This window comes from Schistocerca americana, chromosome 5, assembly GCF_021461395.2.
Source record: "Schistocerca americana isolate TAMUIC-IGC-003095 chromosome 5, iqSchAmer2.1, whole genome shotgun sequence".
In the NCBI taxonomy this organism is placed as follows: Eukaryota; Metazoa; Arthropoda; class Insecta; order Orthoptera; family Acrididae; genus Schistocerca; species Schistocerca americana.
This window is the reverse complement of record NC_060123.1, coordinates 364,854,817-364,872,694: the sequence shown is the minus strand read 5'-3', so window position 1 is coordinate 364,872,694 and position 17,878 is coordinate 364,854,817. Positions and strand designations below refer to the sequence as shown.

At 37.1% G+C, this 17,878-nt stretch overlaps 1 protein-coding gene across 1 annotated transcript in view; it reads right to left on the bottom strand.

Annotated features, from left to right (window-relative positions):
• Positions 1-3,340: 3,340 nt before the first annotated feature.
• LOC124615472 (Krueppel homolog 1-like) overlaps positions 3,341-17,878 on the bottom strand; it is a 65,094-nt gene continuing 50,556 nt past the window's right edge. Inside the window, exons 6-7 of the mRNA XM_047143392.1 lie at positions 15,042-15,497; positions 3,341-4,931 (exon numbers count right to left, since the gene is read on the bottom strand). Of these exons, the coding sequence (XP_046999348.1) occupies positions 4,587-4,931; positions 15,042-15,497 (801 nt within the window). The 3' untranslated portion in view covers positions 3,341-4,586. The remainder of the gene's footprint in view (positions 4,932-15,041; positions 15,498-17,878) is intronic.

Sequence of the window (17,878 nt, the reverse complement as noted above, 5' to 3'; positions counted from 1 at the left end):
CGTGTTCTGAACTGAAGGTATCCTGCCAGACAGATTGGTCAAGAAGGAACAGTTACTTGGCCTGCTAGGTCTCCTGATTTAAATCCTCTGGACTTTTTCCTTTGGGGATGCATCGAAGATGATGTCTATCGCAATATTCCAACAACTCCAGAGGACATGCAGGAACGTACCGTGCTTGCTTGTAATTCTCTTCAGCAAGCAACACTGGAAGCAGTGAATAATTCTTTCATTCCACGAGTGCACCACTGTATCAGTGTCTAGGGTCACCACTCTGAGCACCTTTGAATGTTCTACTCCTGGGCAATGGTACAGGAGAGTCAAAGTCAATTTTGTGTTATGTTTTTACTTGGTTTTCATTTGTTTTCTGACAACTCCAGCAGGTGGACGAGTTTGTTATCCCAGGCTCGAAGTCCGTGTTGTGTTATGTAATTAATAACATTGTGTTTCGGTGAATGGTACACTGTGATACATTTTTGAATAGGTCTTTAGGAGAGGAAATGAATTACTGAATAAAAATACAGGGTGCCATTTAAAAAAGTCATACCGTCGTTCGTATCTTTGAAAAAAACAAAGCTACCACGAAGGCAGTCATGCTGATTGATGTCCCCTGATGGCTAAAGAACATTTGCTTGAAACATTTTGTAATTTGCATCTGGACAAACAGTTATTTAGGGTGATCAACATAAATGGGACACACTGTATATAATCATTAACTGTGGCCCTGAAAAGGGCTCAGGTATATCTTTCTGTGCAACCTCTCATTTCCCTTACTTTGTATGATGTTTGTTTCTTCCTGTGTAGGTCAGCACCAACAAAATATTTTTGCAGACGGGGGAGAAAGCTGGTGAAAGAAGTTTTGCGAGAAGATTCCGCTGCAAGGAAAATCACCTTTGTTTTAATGACGTCCATCACAAATCTTGCATCATGTCCATGATGTACTCCCCCCTATATCAGGATAATACAAAATGTACTCCTCTTCATTGAACTTTCTCAGTGTAATCCATTATTCCTATCTGGTAAGGCTCCCAGACTGTGCAGCAGTACTCCAAAAGAGGACAGACAAGTGTAGCGTAGGCAGTATCTTTACTGGGTCTGCTACATTTTCTGAGTGGTTTGCCAATAAAACTCTGTCTTTGGTTTTGCCTTCCCCACAACATTTTCTATGTGTTATTTCCTATTTAAGTTGTTCACAATTGTAATTCCTAGGTATTTAGTTTAATTTACAGCCTTTAGATTTGACTGATTTATTATGTAACCAAAGTTTACCGGACTCCTTTTAGAACTTATTTGGATGACCTCACAATTTTCGTTATTTAGGGTCAGTTGTCAATTTTCGCACCATACAGATATTTTTTCTAAATCGTTTTGCAGTTTGTTTTGATCTTCTGCTGACTTCACTGGACGATAAACGACAGCATCGTCTGCAGGCAACCTAAAATGGCTGCTCAGATTATCTCAAGTTTACAGTCTTGGGTACAGATCTTTTGTTTAGTGAGCAGTTGTACATGTTGTTAAGTATGGAGCTATTGTATCGGCGTACTCTGGAAGGAACCTAACTGGTAAACGGTCTGGACCAGAAGACTTGCTTTTATTAAGTGACTGAAGTTGCTTCACTAATCCAAGGATATCTACTTCTAAGTTACTCATGTTGGCAGCTGTTTTCAATTTGAATTCAGGAATATTTACTTTGTCTTCTTTGGTGAATGAATTTTGAAAGGCTGTGTTTAGTAACTCCCACCAGCACACTTTACATACAACCAGAGTCTCTTTGGATTTTCTGCCAGGTTTTGAGACGAAAGTTTCGTTGTGAAAACTATTATAAGCATCTCGCCTTGAAATGTACGGTAAATTTAAAGTTAACTTTCTATTTCCCATTATATGATCAATAGTAAATGGATAACCACATAACTTTGAGTACATCTCTTTTTCAGAAGATTGTATATTCCACTTTTAGTTAACTGATAATAAAAAACTCTTATCTCGATTTCCATAGAGGTGTTCCTCTCCTTTAATTTTTAGTTTTTCCCACAGTTTGCCTACCAAGCTCTAGCAATTAGGTCACCTATAGTCATTGATAATCTGTGTTACTTGATTTTCAAAGCTATTCCTGAAGTTTGTTGTAATTCTGGTCACTTATTTTTGTACTTTCCTTCAACTGAAGCATACTTATATTATACTGATAGCATTCTTTCATTCATAAAAGTATGTTCCCTAGTAAGATTTTGTAATTTTTCCACCTATTAATATGGAAATACTACAGTTTGCTCAGTGCTCGTATTTCACTGTACGACATTAAAACCTGTACTAAGTTTTTAATACCTACAAGACGTATTTTCCAATCAAATGCTACATAGGGCACTAATGCAATATTTACTTATTATTCTTCAAGAATATTAATCAATTTCCCTTCTTCTGATCCTAAACCTTCAACACGTCATATGTCTACAATTAAAGTTTCTCCTTGTCCATTTCTCTGCTGGTACACCAACCATGATACCAGCTCTGTGTATAAAATAGTCCCCTATAAGAGGAGCCGCAATATCGAGGTTTCCCAACTTGTCTTCTGTATGGGTTCTCTCCCTTAGTCAACAGAGCTCATTTTTAAGGTGTCGTGCATTTACCTTCCATCCCTTTTTGTTGCATACATGCAACTGCATAAATCATGCATTACATGTTGAGAAGCCATAGACATATTTAAAGATAGAAATGGGTATTTCTCAAGAATTTGCTGCTACTGTGTGCTACAGCAATGTAAGATCTCGCAGAAGTTTCAGGTTTCTTTTGTCTTTCATTGATGTTTCTGGTTTTCATGGATCAAACAACAGAGACTCCCTTAGGACTGAATTGTATAAATGTGAAATATCTCACCACTATAGTATTTCTTATCATCGGGAGAAATTTTAACTTTACATAGAGAACGTATCGTGAGACTATGTTATTCATTTAATGAACGCAATTGAAAAATTAGTACATGACTAGCACACAAAGGCAGGGGCAAACACTGAAGTCAGCCTGCTTTAACAAATAACAAAATTTTATTTACAATATCACAGATAATTTAATGCTACAAAATTGTACTCTATGGTGACTTTAGATATTGTAGGTTTCTCATTTTTTGAGACTATACATAATCTTTGTGTGTATTAAAATATTCATCTGCATGATGACATCGTTGTATGCTTGACTAGCTTCACAAAAATACCATCAAGCTCCAGTTATGACTGGTAGAAAGTGAAGAACAGTTCACTTCTTTCTTTCATCATTGTCATCAACATTACATCAACAGTAACATCCCCCCCCCCCCCCCCCCCACACACACACACACACTTCTATTTTTCCTTACATAACTTGTTTTAAAACAAAGTGCTCAGTTTTCAAAGGAAATAAAAAGTCATAAAAACAATGTAAGTGTTCATCTTATACATTTTAAGTCTAACACTCAAATAAAAATGTATGTTGTTCCACCTATGAATCCACAGTTAACTGTGGACACTTGCTATGTTTTAAAATTGTACACAATACTCAGTCATGACATCATAATGTCAAATCATACTATAGGGTTAAACAGCAATTTACCATATCAGATAATCTGTAAATTATATTCCAGGCATAAAATGACAAGATTATAAATGCTCAAGGATTGGAATATAATACAATATTTCAGAAAGTGCAACATTGTTATTTACATAGTATGTAATTATAAGATTGTTGATTGCCACAGGTTCCGATGTTCAAAACACTTTCACCACGCCTCTTCTTAATATAATATACAAAAGGAACAGGCACAACTAACAGACCTTTGTAGAAGACACTCTGTTAAGCAACAATATCTGAGAGAACAATATGTAATAGAGATGTGCATGACAAAACAAACTCGTACAAATTTGACAATACTGCATTAATGGGAATAATTTATAGCCATGTTATGTGTTTTTATCTATAGTGGAATTTTACTAAAATTATCATGTGTTTTCACAGTAACCACTGCCAGTCTTAATTAGTTGGTACTTGTATCTTGTTTAATTTTCAAATTATTTTTTAAATATGAGTTTCAAGACATAAACCTAACTGCCAGGCAATTTTGACAATAGACAAACATTTATTGTACCAGTTAAATAAAATTTTTTCAATGGTGTTACTGTCTTAGCAGTGCTAAGGAATAAAGGGATATTCCAGCACACCGCCAAGACAAGAACAACAACATGGAAAAATCATTATATAATTAGGATAATTTTTTCTGCTGCGAATCTGAGCATGTTTCAAAAATAAATAATAATAATAAATTAAGCAAATGTCAACAAGCTGCAACTGCTGGAGGTTACTGTAAAACATTTTTATTAATTAATTAGAATTCTGTACATTAATATTTTGATTATTTCATTTTAAATTACTGTGCACTCTCGTCAAAAGCCACAATAGTTAAAGTTGCATGCCACACATTACATTAACCTTGTTCCCTGAGTTGTGTGGCCGAGTTCAATGTGAGTGCTTCATGAGATTGTTTCCATGGCACTAGATACCACTCTGCCAGTCTCCTCAAGCAGAACATAATGCTGAGGAGCAGCTGGCAGGTGGCTACACTGACCTCAAGAATCAGATGATACTATCTCAGTAGCAACTTCTGTGACCACCTCTGCTGTCTCCTCAAGCAGAACATATGGGGGTGATGCAACCTCACAGTCTCCTTCTTCCCGGTAAACAATTTCCTGATGGACCACTTGTTGAGGTTCCACTTCAATCACTCCTTCGTCAACATCCCCTAATTCTGAAGTGATGACTATGCGCTCGCCATCCTCGTGCACACAGTAGCCTGCAGATCTTATAGCTTCCACTAGAGCTCCTAAAGATGTCCCTTCTGCTGCCTCTGTGGTAGCCTGTATTTCTTCTGTTACGACTTCAGATGGATCTACTTCAACCTCTGCATCCAGCACCTGGAAGAGAAAGCATTCATTGACTCATATGACATTTTAATTCATATCATTGCATAAATCAAGTCAAAATCTTGAACACTGCATTAATCTGTAAGATTAAGGAGGAGGAGGAGAATGATTAACAGGTTTGTTTATATTAGTTATAGTATTCTAATAACTTATACTTCAGTTGCATAAATACTTGCAGATCACAGTTGAGAACAACCTGGGTATTTCTTTAAAAAAACCTAACCCAGTGGGTAAAATTGGGTTTTATTGCCCCCCCCCCCCCCCCATGCTGATGATTAAGTAGTTCAATTTAAATTCCTATGATTTATTGATTTAAAACATTAACCCATCCTTACAACTACTTTATTAGTACCTAATCTCTTGCCCTGCCATTGCATTCACTGGGAGAATCTTCTCCACCTGCAGTCTTGCTTGGTTAAAATTAAGAAATAATTTAGGAGAGAAGGGATCCAAGAAATTAATGAAGATCTATAAATTTCTGCATATAAAGTAAACTGTAATTTATAGTCATTACGATACTACATAAAGTTAAAGTTTGTTTTCTGGAAGTATAAATGTTATTTAACTGCGCTATTATATTGCAAGAAAAGTTAAAAAACAACATTAATAAAATAAATAATTGACAGCAAATATTTGCCTTCAATAAAAGTGATGGCTCTTTTTAATTTGTATAAGGCTAACTATGGAACATTTTGTATGTTAATTAAATTTTTACAATTACATATAGTTAAAAAAAAAAAAAATCCCCCACCTCAGAGGACACTACTTAACATAGCACTGTCTGTGTGGGCAAGGAAGTTTGCACACTCTGGATCTGGAAGGCTAGGCTGTCAGTAATTTAGCTGCCAGAAGGATCACCCAAACCAAACAGGCTGAAGAGGATGAGCCAGACAAAGTGTGTCCCACAACAACCTATTGGTGAACTTTCTCCTATCCTAAGTCTGTTCTTCCGATGCCCCTTTCCCTGCCATCTCCCATTACAAGTAAACTTTAGGGAGGACACTCCGGCATAAGGAAGCCAGCCTCCCTAGGGGAGTAAACCCTTAAAACAAAATCAGACAGCTTGAAAAGTCACAAAGTGGCAGCCCTGCTATCCAGCTACACTTGCACAGCCCTCATAAGGTGCACAGGTGAATTTCCCTAATTACTCCTAGTACCTGAAACAGCCTCGGATTGAGATCAGATAACCAATGATGAATCCGGCGAAGAGAAAGGTAGCAACATGGAATGTCAGAAGTTTAGCAAACAAAGAAAAAGCTACAGAGTAACAAATTAGTAGGACAATAATTGAGTTTATATAGCAGAACATAAAAAAGGTAGAGAGGAAGCAATTTACATACATAAAATGCAAGAAAAAAGAATTATAGGATACAGCTATATACTTTTAAATGGAAAAAAAAAAGTTTGAAATGTCAAAGAAGAGAGAGAAATCTTAACTATTGTTGCTGTTTACGCACCTGACGAAGGGAAGAAAGAGTAGTTTATAGATTTCTATGACAAAGTGGAATCGGTTTTGGATAAGTATAACAATAAGCATCAAGTAATATTGATTGGAGATTTAAACACAAGGGTGGGGAATAAGGCTATCCCACAGATTGTGGGAACGATGGCAGAAAACACCATAAATAAGAATGGAAGATTGCTTAGAGATTTTGTTTCTTTTAACAAACTAAAGATAACCTATACGTTGTTCCGCAAAAAAAGATATCCGTAAGTATACACACTCAGCTTGAGGATTTAAGACTCTTACTGAGTACATTATCATTAATTAAAAATTACATGGAAAAGTACAAGACACAAGAGTGTACAGGGGATACAACATGGGTTCTGACCATACCTTGGTAATATCTCAAATACCATAGATACGTACACGAAATGGAGAAAGAAAAAAAAGTTGACAGGCGAAAAGATGAAGGGAAAAATCTATGAAGTATATCTACTAAATGCGCAAAGCATACACGATCTGTACCAGAAAACATACAAGATCTGTATCAGAAGAGACTTAATCAAGAAGTAAAGCAGAAGCGGAAGAAATAAAGAGAGAATGGAAGAACATAGAAAATACAGTTGAGAAATCTGCTGAAGAAGTCTCAGGAAAAATGAAAAAGCTAAAAAGGATGAAAGGGTTAAAAACTTTGATATCGGAATTAGATAAAGTTATAAGCAAAAAACAAGAAGCTTTATCTTAACTACTGCAATGAACCCTCAGAGGAGAAACATCAAAGAAACAAGATTGAAATTTTTTAAGACAATGGCAGTAAACAAAGTTTACGAAAGTGAATTGTGGGTTACCAGTAAATGTCAAGAAAGTCACATACAAGCAATGGAGATGGGGTTTCTAAGAGTAGTAAGGGATCCAAAAGAGTCGACAGATTTCAGAATTTGGAAATTAGGGGGGCCGTGAACATATTTAACATCCTCAATAAAATAGAAGAAAATGGAATGAACTTGTTGAAAGAATGAGAGGAGAAGCCAAGGATGATGATGATGATGATGATGATTAAAAAAGACACTCTCCCCCCCCTTTTTTGGGGGGGGGGGGGGGGGAGGGGGGCGGAGGTGCCGGGTTAAATTACAAAAATCAAATTGCAGATACAGAGAGGAGGGATGGGGTGGGGTACACTCAATGAATAGGAGTAGATTTTAATTCTTTCAACGGTGGTATCAACCACCATTTTCTTTCACACTGTCTGAAGTCTACTTCATGATAAAAAAATACTTTTACTTTATTCCTTGTAAACCTGTACATTTTTTTCACTTTTGGATATCCTCTTTATAACTTGACTCATAAGGTAATCTGATGAAACACTTTAATGAAATCATTTATTGTTACTTTAAAAGAGCAGATATGATATTACATTTAGTAGAAGGTGGGGTAAAATGGTCAGGATGGGAAAAGTGTTCATAGCCTATTTTTTGCCCTGAACAGTACTGCTGTCTAAGTGATTTAGTTCTAACATACACCACTATTGTTGTTAGTAGTGAGTTTGAAAGAGGAAGCTTGTTACTTCATTTTGTAACAAAAACTTTTCTGATTTGCAGTCATCTGATGTAATAGAAAATATTTATTTTATTTTTGTTACCTAATACTTTTTTTGCAATACCAGTGTTGGCTACAAATATAGTTCCTTGTTATTTGTTTTAGTTTGATAGTTCCATCTGTGAATCAATAATCTCAACAAAGCATCTCATTGGAAAACATGGGCATGGACGTGGGGAAAAGAGGCCATGGAGTTTACTCCAATAAGATTTAGTTATGTCCACATACCATGCAAAATAGTACAGATTAGACTGATTTTGATACCTTTTTGTGTGTGAAGCTATTATCCATCATTCTGTCCCTTTGTGACAATTTTGAATTAATTTATAATTTCTAAAATCATCTTTGTTCTATTCAGCCTAATACAAAAATTTGGTTGCAAACAGTCTGCTGTAGCTGCTTGGCATCGTTTCAAATATTAAAGCAACAAGATGCCTAGAAATCAGAACAACAAACTTGGGATTCTGTTGCAATGCCACTGAATACTTGATCCCTGCAGGTACGGAAATACTTTATCCCTGCAGGTAGCGAAAAGTGGTCACTATATCAAATGCATATAGATCCTGTATATTATTTTCTTTTTCAATTAAAAATATTTAGTCTGATACCTTGTAACAATAATTTAACAGTAAAGTTGTTACTCACCATATAGCAGATAGGCACAACAAAAAGACTCTCTCTCTCTCTCTCTCTCTCTCTCTCTCTCTCTCTCTCTCACACACACACACACACACACACACACACACACACACACACACACAGAAATGCAAATCACACACACGACTGCAGTCTCAGACAACTGAAACCGCACTGTGAGCAGCAGCGAAAGGCGACTGGGTGGGGGTAAGGAGGGGGCTTGGGCGGAGAGAGGGAGGGATGGTTTGGTGGAGATGGTGGACAGTGAAGTGCTGCAGGTTAGATAGAGGACAGAGAGAGGTGGGGGGGGGGGGGGAATAGTGAAAAAGGAGAGAAATAAAAAGACTGGGTGTGGTGGTGGAATGACAGCTTTGTAGTGCTTGTCTGAGACTGCAGTCGTGCGAGTGAGTTGCGTTTGGATGAGATTTTGTGTGTGTGTGTGTGTGTGTGTGTGTGTGTGTGTGTATGTGTGTGTGTGTGTGTCGTCTATTGTTGACAAAGGTCAACTGCTGAAAGCTTTAATTGTGAGTCTTTTTGTTGTGCCTATCTGCGACTCAGCATCTGCGCTATATTGTAAGTAGCAACGTTACTGTTCATAATATTGTTACATTCCATCCTGGATTTTCCATTGTTTGGTTAGTGTGATACCTTATGATACGTATATTCAAAATGTGTGTGCGCCATGCTTCTATCAATAGTCATGGTTAGATGAAAATTCAATTTCCCTTTGAGAAGCCCCTTTATCCAATCCCCCTCCAATTTTCCCGATACGTCCAGTCAGGAAGGAAAAGCAGTTTCTAAGGCAAACAAGAATGATTCGCAAGAAAGATGGTGAACAACTGCAGATTACTATATCGCAAAGCTAATGATGACAAATCACAATTACATCTTGTTATCTATTTTGCAAAATGTAATTACTGGTTATACATAATAGAACCTTGTTCCACATAGTAGACACAATAGTAATTAATAAATTATTTTGAAGATCCTTCAACAATGAAACCATAATGAAGTCACTGAACCAGACCTATCATTGTAATCAGTGGTGGCTACTGTGTAAGAGCACGTGAACACCCTAACTTTTGACGCCTTTTGAATTTATTGGTTATTTTTCTTTGAATGCTGTTAAACGTAACATAGATGCTGCAATCTGAAAGATACGACACATATTTACCATGCTACTGCTTCTCTGACTCGGTGAAACTTGGCAACAGGGTTGCGAGCACACCTTTAGTTGTGCACGGTTTAAGGAGCTCTTGTGCATGCACAACTCGTGTGACATAATTGCCTTATGGCCCAAGTACATATGGATTTGATACACAATGTACACAGTTCACAATGTGCCACTCAACTAGAAGTTTATGTCAGTGCCACCAGGTGGTAGCACACTGTGGCAGACTTTTATCTATGCTCACTCAGCATAAATCCTGCACATTCCTCAGATATGCTAAATTACTCACTATATATTGTAGTAAAATTGATTGGATGTTGGTATATGTTAAATTTGTACTGATAGTAACCCTATATTTTGGGTTTTTGAATGAGGATTTATTCTCGAAACACGTTTTGCTCAGCATGAATGAAATAAGTAACCAGCACTGTGCTTAAACTAAAAACATTTGAGCAACGCTCCATGTTGCCATATGCCGAAACACACTAGATATGGTTCGACAAAGGTGTCACAATGATCACAACAATTATTAAACTGTGTTTGCGCATCAGAGACAGTTTGGAAATGCTTGAAATTGGTCATGATATCTTCATTTGAACGAACCTAGTTACTCACATCAGCCACCACGCCAAGTAGAGCCTGGCAGTGGTGGGAAATACAGCACAAATTGTTCCCACTTTTAGACGTTTACTGGTTCAAATCTGCTGAGTAGAGTGCTCTGGTGTCAATAAACTTAACCATGTAATGTTTGTAAACACTACTGGATGCCCAACATCATTTTTCCTCCACACAATTTTTTTTGTAATGCGTGAATCTCGGTAAATTATAAATATGCTGACACAAAATCAGGTGCAAATTAACATTGTGGGCATAGGATATTTGACGGGACTGATGAAAAATGTCATTAACGGTGGGGAAATGTTAATTCTGGGAAAAAGGGTTGTACTGTATCCAATTTTCAACCTGGAAGTAAATTCGTGAACTAATACATCTCTTAGGGATCTAGTACATTTGTTCAAAAAAATGGAAAAGCATGAAAACTCCAAATTACACAAAAATGCAAAAGGGAGAGTTGTGAAAGCTTACAAATTATTTCATTATTGCCCTAAACTGTACTTAATTATGTAGAAAACAACAAAATTTCCACAGGAGCATTTCTTCCTTTTGCCATCTTATTATGTTGTTACTGTTATTGGCAGTGGCTGTAGTTGTATACATTTGTTGATAAACATAACTGTTATACAATGGGTACTGTTGATTTTGCACTCTCAAATTTATCTGAATCCGAAAATTTGTGAACACCCAGAATGCATACTCATGAGCCGCCACTGATTATAATAATTATCGGACTCCCAACTGTTGCACTTCATAGGCCTTGTACCAATTCCTGGTGGATTTTAGCACAATTGGGGATAAAAGGTATTTTTTTCCTTTAAAGAATGAAACAACAGCCCTACTGCTGACTTTGTGCAACACAGTATTTTTAAGAACATTCCACACTTTAAAACTTCATCACCGTGGAATCAGTCTTCAGAGCTAACATTGCCAAGAAAGCCGGAACAACAATCTTTACAAAGCTTTTTACCAATGTGCTCTGAAAATTTGCCTCAAGTAATGTAATGTCACTGGAGGGGAAATTCCGTCTCGGTGTGTTTAACAGTATAAGCACATAATCACTATATTCTTTGGAGTTTAATGAAATGTTATTGGTTAAGACATGATACAGCAGGAAGTGCACACTGTGCTGTGTATCATGAAGCATGCATTATTGTAAAAAACATGAAGCATGCATTGTTGTAAAAACTCCACCAATTATATATGTGTACTACAGTTGAAACTGATTAAAAACTGCAGTGTTTAGGAAAGGATTGCATTCATTTGCAAATTATACTACATTACCCACCAATAAAGTGTAATAAACTGTTTTTTCTCTTCAATTGTCATTAGAGTGAGAAAATTGTCAGTCAACTATTTATCATCCTGTAGTTGGACGTCGTTATCAGGAGAAAGAAAACTGGTGTTCTATGGATCGGAGCATGAAATGTCAGATCCCTTAATCCGGCAGGTAGGTTAGAAAATTTAAAAAGGGAAATGGATAGGTTAAATTTAGATGTAGTGGGAATTAGTGAAGTTTAGTGGCAGGAAGAACAAGACTTTTGGTCAGGTGAATATGGAATTATAAATACAAAATCAAATAGGGGTAATGCAGGAGAAGGTTTAATAATGAATAAAAAAATAGGAGTGTGGGTAAGCCACTACAAACAGCATAATGAACACATTATTGTGGCCAAGATAGATACGAAGCCCACGCCTACTACAGTAGTACAAGTTTATATGCTAACTAGCTCTGCAGTTGATGAAGAAATTGATTAAATGTATGATGAGATAATAGAAATTATTCAGGTAGTGAAGGGAGACGAAAATTTAATAGTCATGGGTGACTGAAATTCAACAGTAGGAAAAGGAAGAGAAGGAAACGTAGTAGGAGAATATGGATTAGGGCTAAGAAATGAAAGAGGAAGCTGCCTGGTAGAATTTTGCACAGAGCATAACTTAATCTTAGCTAACACTTAGTTCAAGAATCATGAAAGAAGGTTGTATACATGGAATAACCCTGGAGATGCTAGAAGGTTTCAGATACATTATATAATGGTAAGACGGAGATTTAGGAACCAGGTTTTAAATTGTAAGACATTTCCGGGGGCAGGTGTGGACTCTGACCACAATCTATTGGTTATGAACTGTAGATTAAAACTGAAGAAATTGCTAAAAGGTGGGAATTTAAGGAGATGGGACCTGGATAAACTGAAAGAACCAGAGGTTGTACAGAGTTTCGGGGAGAGCATAAGGGAACAATTGACAGGAATGGGGAAAGAAAAACAGTAGAAGAAGAATGGGTAGCTTTGAGGGATGAAATAGTGAAGGCAGGATCAAGTAGGTAAAAAGACGAGGGCTAGTAGAAATCCTTGGGTAACAGAAGAGATACTGAATTTAATTGAAGAAAGGAGAAAATACAAAAATGCAAAAAATGAAGCAGGCAAAAAGGAATACAAACGTCTCAAAAATGAGATTGACAGGAAGTGCAAAATGGCTAAGCAGGGATGGCTAGAGGACAAATGTAAGGATGTAGAGGCTTATCTCACTAGGGGTAAGATAGATACTGCCTACAGGAAAATTAAAGAGACCTTTGGAGAAAAGAGAACCACTTGCATGAATATCAAGAGCTCAGATGGAAACACAGTTCTAAGCACAGAAGGGAAAGCAGAAAGGTGGAAGGAGTATATAGAGGGTCTATACAGGGGCGATGTTCTTGAGGACAATATTATGGAAAAGGAAGAGGATGTAGATGAAGATGAAATGGGAGATACGATACTGCGTGAAGAGTTTGACAGAGCACTGAAAGACCTAAGTCGAAACAAGGCTCTGGGAGTAGACAACATTCCATTAGAACTACTGACAGCCTTGGGAGAGCCAGTCTTGACAAAACTCTACCATCTGGTGAGCAAGATGTATGATCCCAAAGAAAGCAGGTGTTCACAGATGTGAAAATTACCGAACTATCAGTTTAATAAGTCACAGCTGCAAAATACTAATGCGAATTCTTTACAGACGAATGGAAAAACTGGTAGAAGCCGACCTTTGGGAAGATCAGTTTGGATTCCGTAGAAATTTTGGAACACGTGAGGCAATACTGATCCTAGGAATTATCTTAAAAGAAAGATTAAGGAAAGGCAAGCCTACGTTTCTAGCATTTGTAGACTAAGAAAAAGTTTTTGACAATGTTGACTGGAATACTCTCTTTCAAATTCTGAAGGTGGCAGGGGTAAAATACAGGGAGCGAAAGGCTATTTACAATTTGTACAGAAACCAGATGACAGTTATAAGAGTCGAGGGACATGAAAGGGAAGCAGTGGTTGGGAAGGGAGTTAGACAGGGTTGTTGCCTATCCCCGAGGTTATTCAATCTGTATATTGAGCAAGCAGTAAAGGAACAAAAGAAAAGTTCGGAATAGGCATTGAAAATCCATGGAGAAGAAATAAAAACTTTGAGGTTTGCCAATGACATTGTAATTCTGTCAGAGACAGCAAAGGACTTGCAAGAGCAGTTGAACGGAACGGACAGTGTCTTGAAAGGAGGATATAAGATGAACATCGACAAAAGGAAAACAACGATAATGGAATGTATTCGAATTAAGTCGGGTGATGCTGAGGGAATTAGATTAGGAAAAAAGACACTTAAAGTAGTAAAGGAGTTTTGCTATTTGGGGAGCAAAATAACTGATGATCGTCGAAGTAGAGAGGATATAAAATGTAGACTGGCAATGGCAAGGAGAGCGTTTCTGAAGAAGAGAAATTTGTTATTATCGAGTATTGATTTAAGTGTCAGGAAGTCGTTTCTGAAAGCATTTGTATGGAGTGTAGCCATGTATGGAAGTGAAACTTGGATGATAAATAGTTCAGACAAGAAGAGAATAGAAGATTTCGAATGTGGTGCTACAGAAGAATGCTGAAGATTAAATGGGTAGATCACATAACTAATGAGAAGGTATGGAATAGAATTGAGGAAAAGAGGAGTTTGTGGCACAACTTGACTAGAAGAAGGGATCGGTTGGTAGGACATGTTCTGAGGCATCAAGGGATCACCAATTTAGTACTGGAGGGCAGCATGGAGGGTAAAAATCGTAAAGGGAGACCAAGAGATGAATACACTAAGCAGATTCAGAAGGATGTAGTCTGCAGTAGGTACTGGTAGATGAAGAAGCTTGCACAGGATAGAGTAGCATGGAGAGCTGCATCAAACCAGTCTCAGGACTGAAGACCACAACAACAACAACAACAACAAAACAACAACAACAACAACAGTTGCTTGATGCATTATAATGTTTGTCACAGTAAAATGCAAATTCTGAAAAATTACTTCTGGCTTCACCCCTCTGAAAAATCTGTTTTGATATTTGTGAATTGTATGGAAGAGAACTGTAGGATGTAATCATTGCTGTATCAGTACTACCACTGTTATTATTTGCATGTGCAAGGATACTCTATACTGATGTAACCACTGAAGGGAAAATATAAAGGAAAATGTTATATATGGTACAAGCTGACATGACAGAAACTGTCAAAAAATTAGTAGCTATTGGGGATCAGCTTTGATCAAGTTTATTTTCTGTTGTGAAACGATGTCAGCTTGTCAAAAAATGTGTTTCAGCCAAGTGCCACTAATGGAAAGAACTCAGTTTTAATGATATACTGACCTCTACAGCAGCTGCTGAAGGATGTCTGATTATTTCGGCAGCTTCCTGCTCCGAGAGCACTTGATATGTGCCATCTCCTGCATCCTTAACAAACTGAATGTCACCAGCACGTGCCATACGCAAGAGATCCTGTTGGGGTTCTTCACTCATTTCTACTTCTACCATAGATCTGGGTTCCGTTTCAGCTTCTGCTTCCATGTGCTCGTTTCTTTCTTCTTCTGCCTGAATTTCATCTCTCGGAGTACAAACTTGATCACTTTCAGGTTGCGTATGGGAGTGGGACACATGTTGTATAGTTTGTGTCTCTCCATCGTCATGATCTAATTTCCTATCTATGGAATCAGTTTCTGTATCATCCGTGGCTGTCTCCAATGTTCGGCCACCATCAGAACCGAGATCATACTCTGGTGCTGGTGGTTCAACTTGAATCCTCAGAGAGCCATCTGGTGCAATCACCTGCAAATCATCGGGTGCATTTAGTGGAATTTAAAATCACAAATGATACAAAATAGAAACTAATTGTTATGAGACAAATCTAAGGGAGAAAAAAAGAATGTACTCTAAACATAAGTATTATTTATCAGCAAGGGTGCTTTAGGGTACAATACAAGGCAGGAAAATACTGTATCAATGATGATTTTAAAAAACTAACCAAAAGCTGTTACATTTTGAATGTAATACAATAGCTGAGAATACTATAAAAAACAATGATTCAACTAAGAAGCCCACACTTAACTAATAATAAAAGTACAGGTTTGAGGTTCTCTGATAAACGCTTACCAGTTAATTTGTTAGTGAGTTAGTTTGTTTGTTTTATGTTCGATGGACCATTTTGCAACTTTCTCAGTGATATTTTATATCACTTGGCAAGCAGTAAAAATTTTTTGTTGCAGCATTATGCTAAAGAGAACCTTAATGTGGAGTAATGAATGTCATTTTTCCTGCTAGTATTGTAATTATCTACATCATTGTTCCTTTTGAACTGTAGAGTATTATTTACAAGAAACTTTGTGAAGCAGTAGCAGAATGCACAGTGCTTATACAGATGTCTACATGGTGATTATCACATATGAAGTTTCCACCCCATTTATTATTTCCTCAACAAGTGTTACATCTACTTTGGTGTAGTACCCCTAGGTCTGCAGAACTGAATATGAATGGGGGGGGATTTGAGGGTGAGACATTCACAGAAAACCAGTAATGATGCTTGTAAGAACCTTTTTTACCACTTCTTCTGTTTCTGTATGTATGCTTGGATTGATTACAATACTAGTGTCATCTGCAAAAAGAACTACTTCTGCTCATGTTGTACTGGGTGGAAGATCGTTTGCATATATATAAGGAACAATAGTGGACGCAACACTGAGTGGAACACCATACATGATTTGTCCCCATTTAGAATTAAGTTTCCAGACTATATTGATTGAATTACTAAATACAACCCTTTGCATTCTTTTGGTTAGATATGACATTATCCATTGGTTGGCTATACCATCAACTTGTTAAAACTTCAATTTATCTGGGAAAATACTGTGATTCACACACTCAAATGCCTTGGCTCGGTTGCAGAAAATAACAACTGACACTATTTTATTATTCAATGCTTGTAAAATCTGGTGAGTGAACATGAAAATGGCATTCTTCTCAGGAGAGCAACTTCTCTGAAACCCAAACTGTGATTTGCTGAGGATATTATTGTTGATAGGGTGAGATACTATTCCAGAATATATCACATTCTCAAAAATTTTGGAAAACGATATCAGCAGTGAAACGGATTGATAAAATTTCACTTCTCTCTTATCATCTTTCTTAAAAAGGAGCTTAAAACTGCATATTTCAGTTTCTCTGGAAAAAAACGTCTTGAGTTACTGATGCATTAAATATTTCACATAAGATTGGGTATATTATATGGTCAATACACAGAGAGGGAAACCACTTCATTTACAAGGTAAAGACACTTTGGCTGTCAGAATGTTAACAGTAAACTGCTGAAGCATTCATAACAAAATTCCTGGATTTACTGCCCTCTAGGAAATTTGTTGCACTCAAATTAATCTCAGAACCGAGAGTTGTATGAAACCCGAAGCCAGAAGCCCTGAAATATTTAACGAGACATGGAACGTATCAATGTAACACCAATGGAATGTATCAGAAAGGTGTGTATTGCTTTCAAAAAATATACTGTCTATGTAGAGATTGAAATCAAGTGTTAACTGTGAAGTTACCAGACACGAGTAACTATCCTAACTAAACTCAAATTAATCATTGGATTCTGCCATGACAGTTATAAAATTGTTCAATGAAAGTCTGTGCTCAGTAGTGCAGAAAAGTTGGACTCTATTTTAACCTACAGAGTACAGACAAGGACGTTACTGGATTCACTGCAGGTGGAATGGACAGACAGTTGTGTGAAGTAGTGATGAACCCATCTTCCAGAAACTATATTGAGCTGTGAAGTAGTGATGAACGCATCTTCCAGAAACTATATTGAGCTGCTAACCTGCTAGATCAATGATCCACATGAAACGGAAATATTTTAGACCTTGTAGAGAACTAGAGTGGTCTACCACACTTCACCGGGGTGCTCCTGATGAAACCCTTGTCCCTAATAAACAGTTACGTACTGCATTCTATTACCTAGGAATTATTCAAGTCACTCACATATTTGGGTGCATTTTTTTTTTTTTTTCATATGCATGTACTTCCATTACCAGGCTGCTGTGGGGCACAGTGTCAAACCCTTCACAGAAATCTAGGAATACAGACCTTATTGATAGTGTCAGTATAGAGACCAGTGATCGTGATGTCATACCTTAGTTGCTTATTAAAGTTAATAT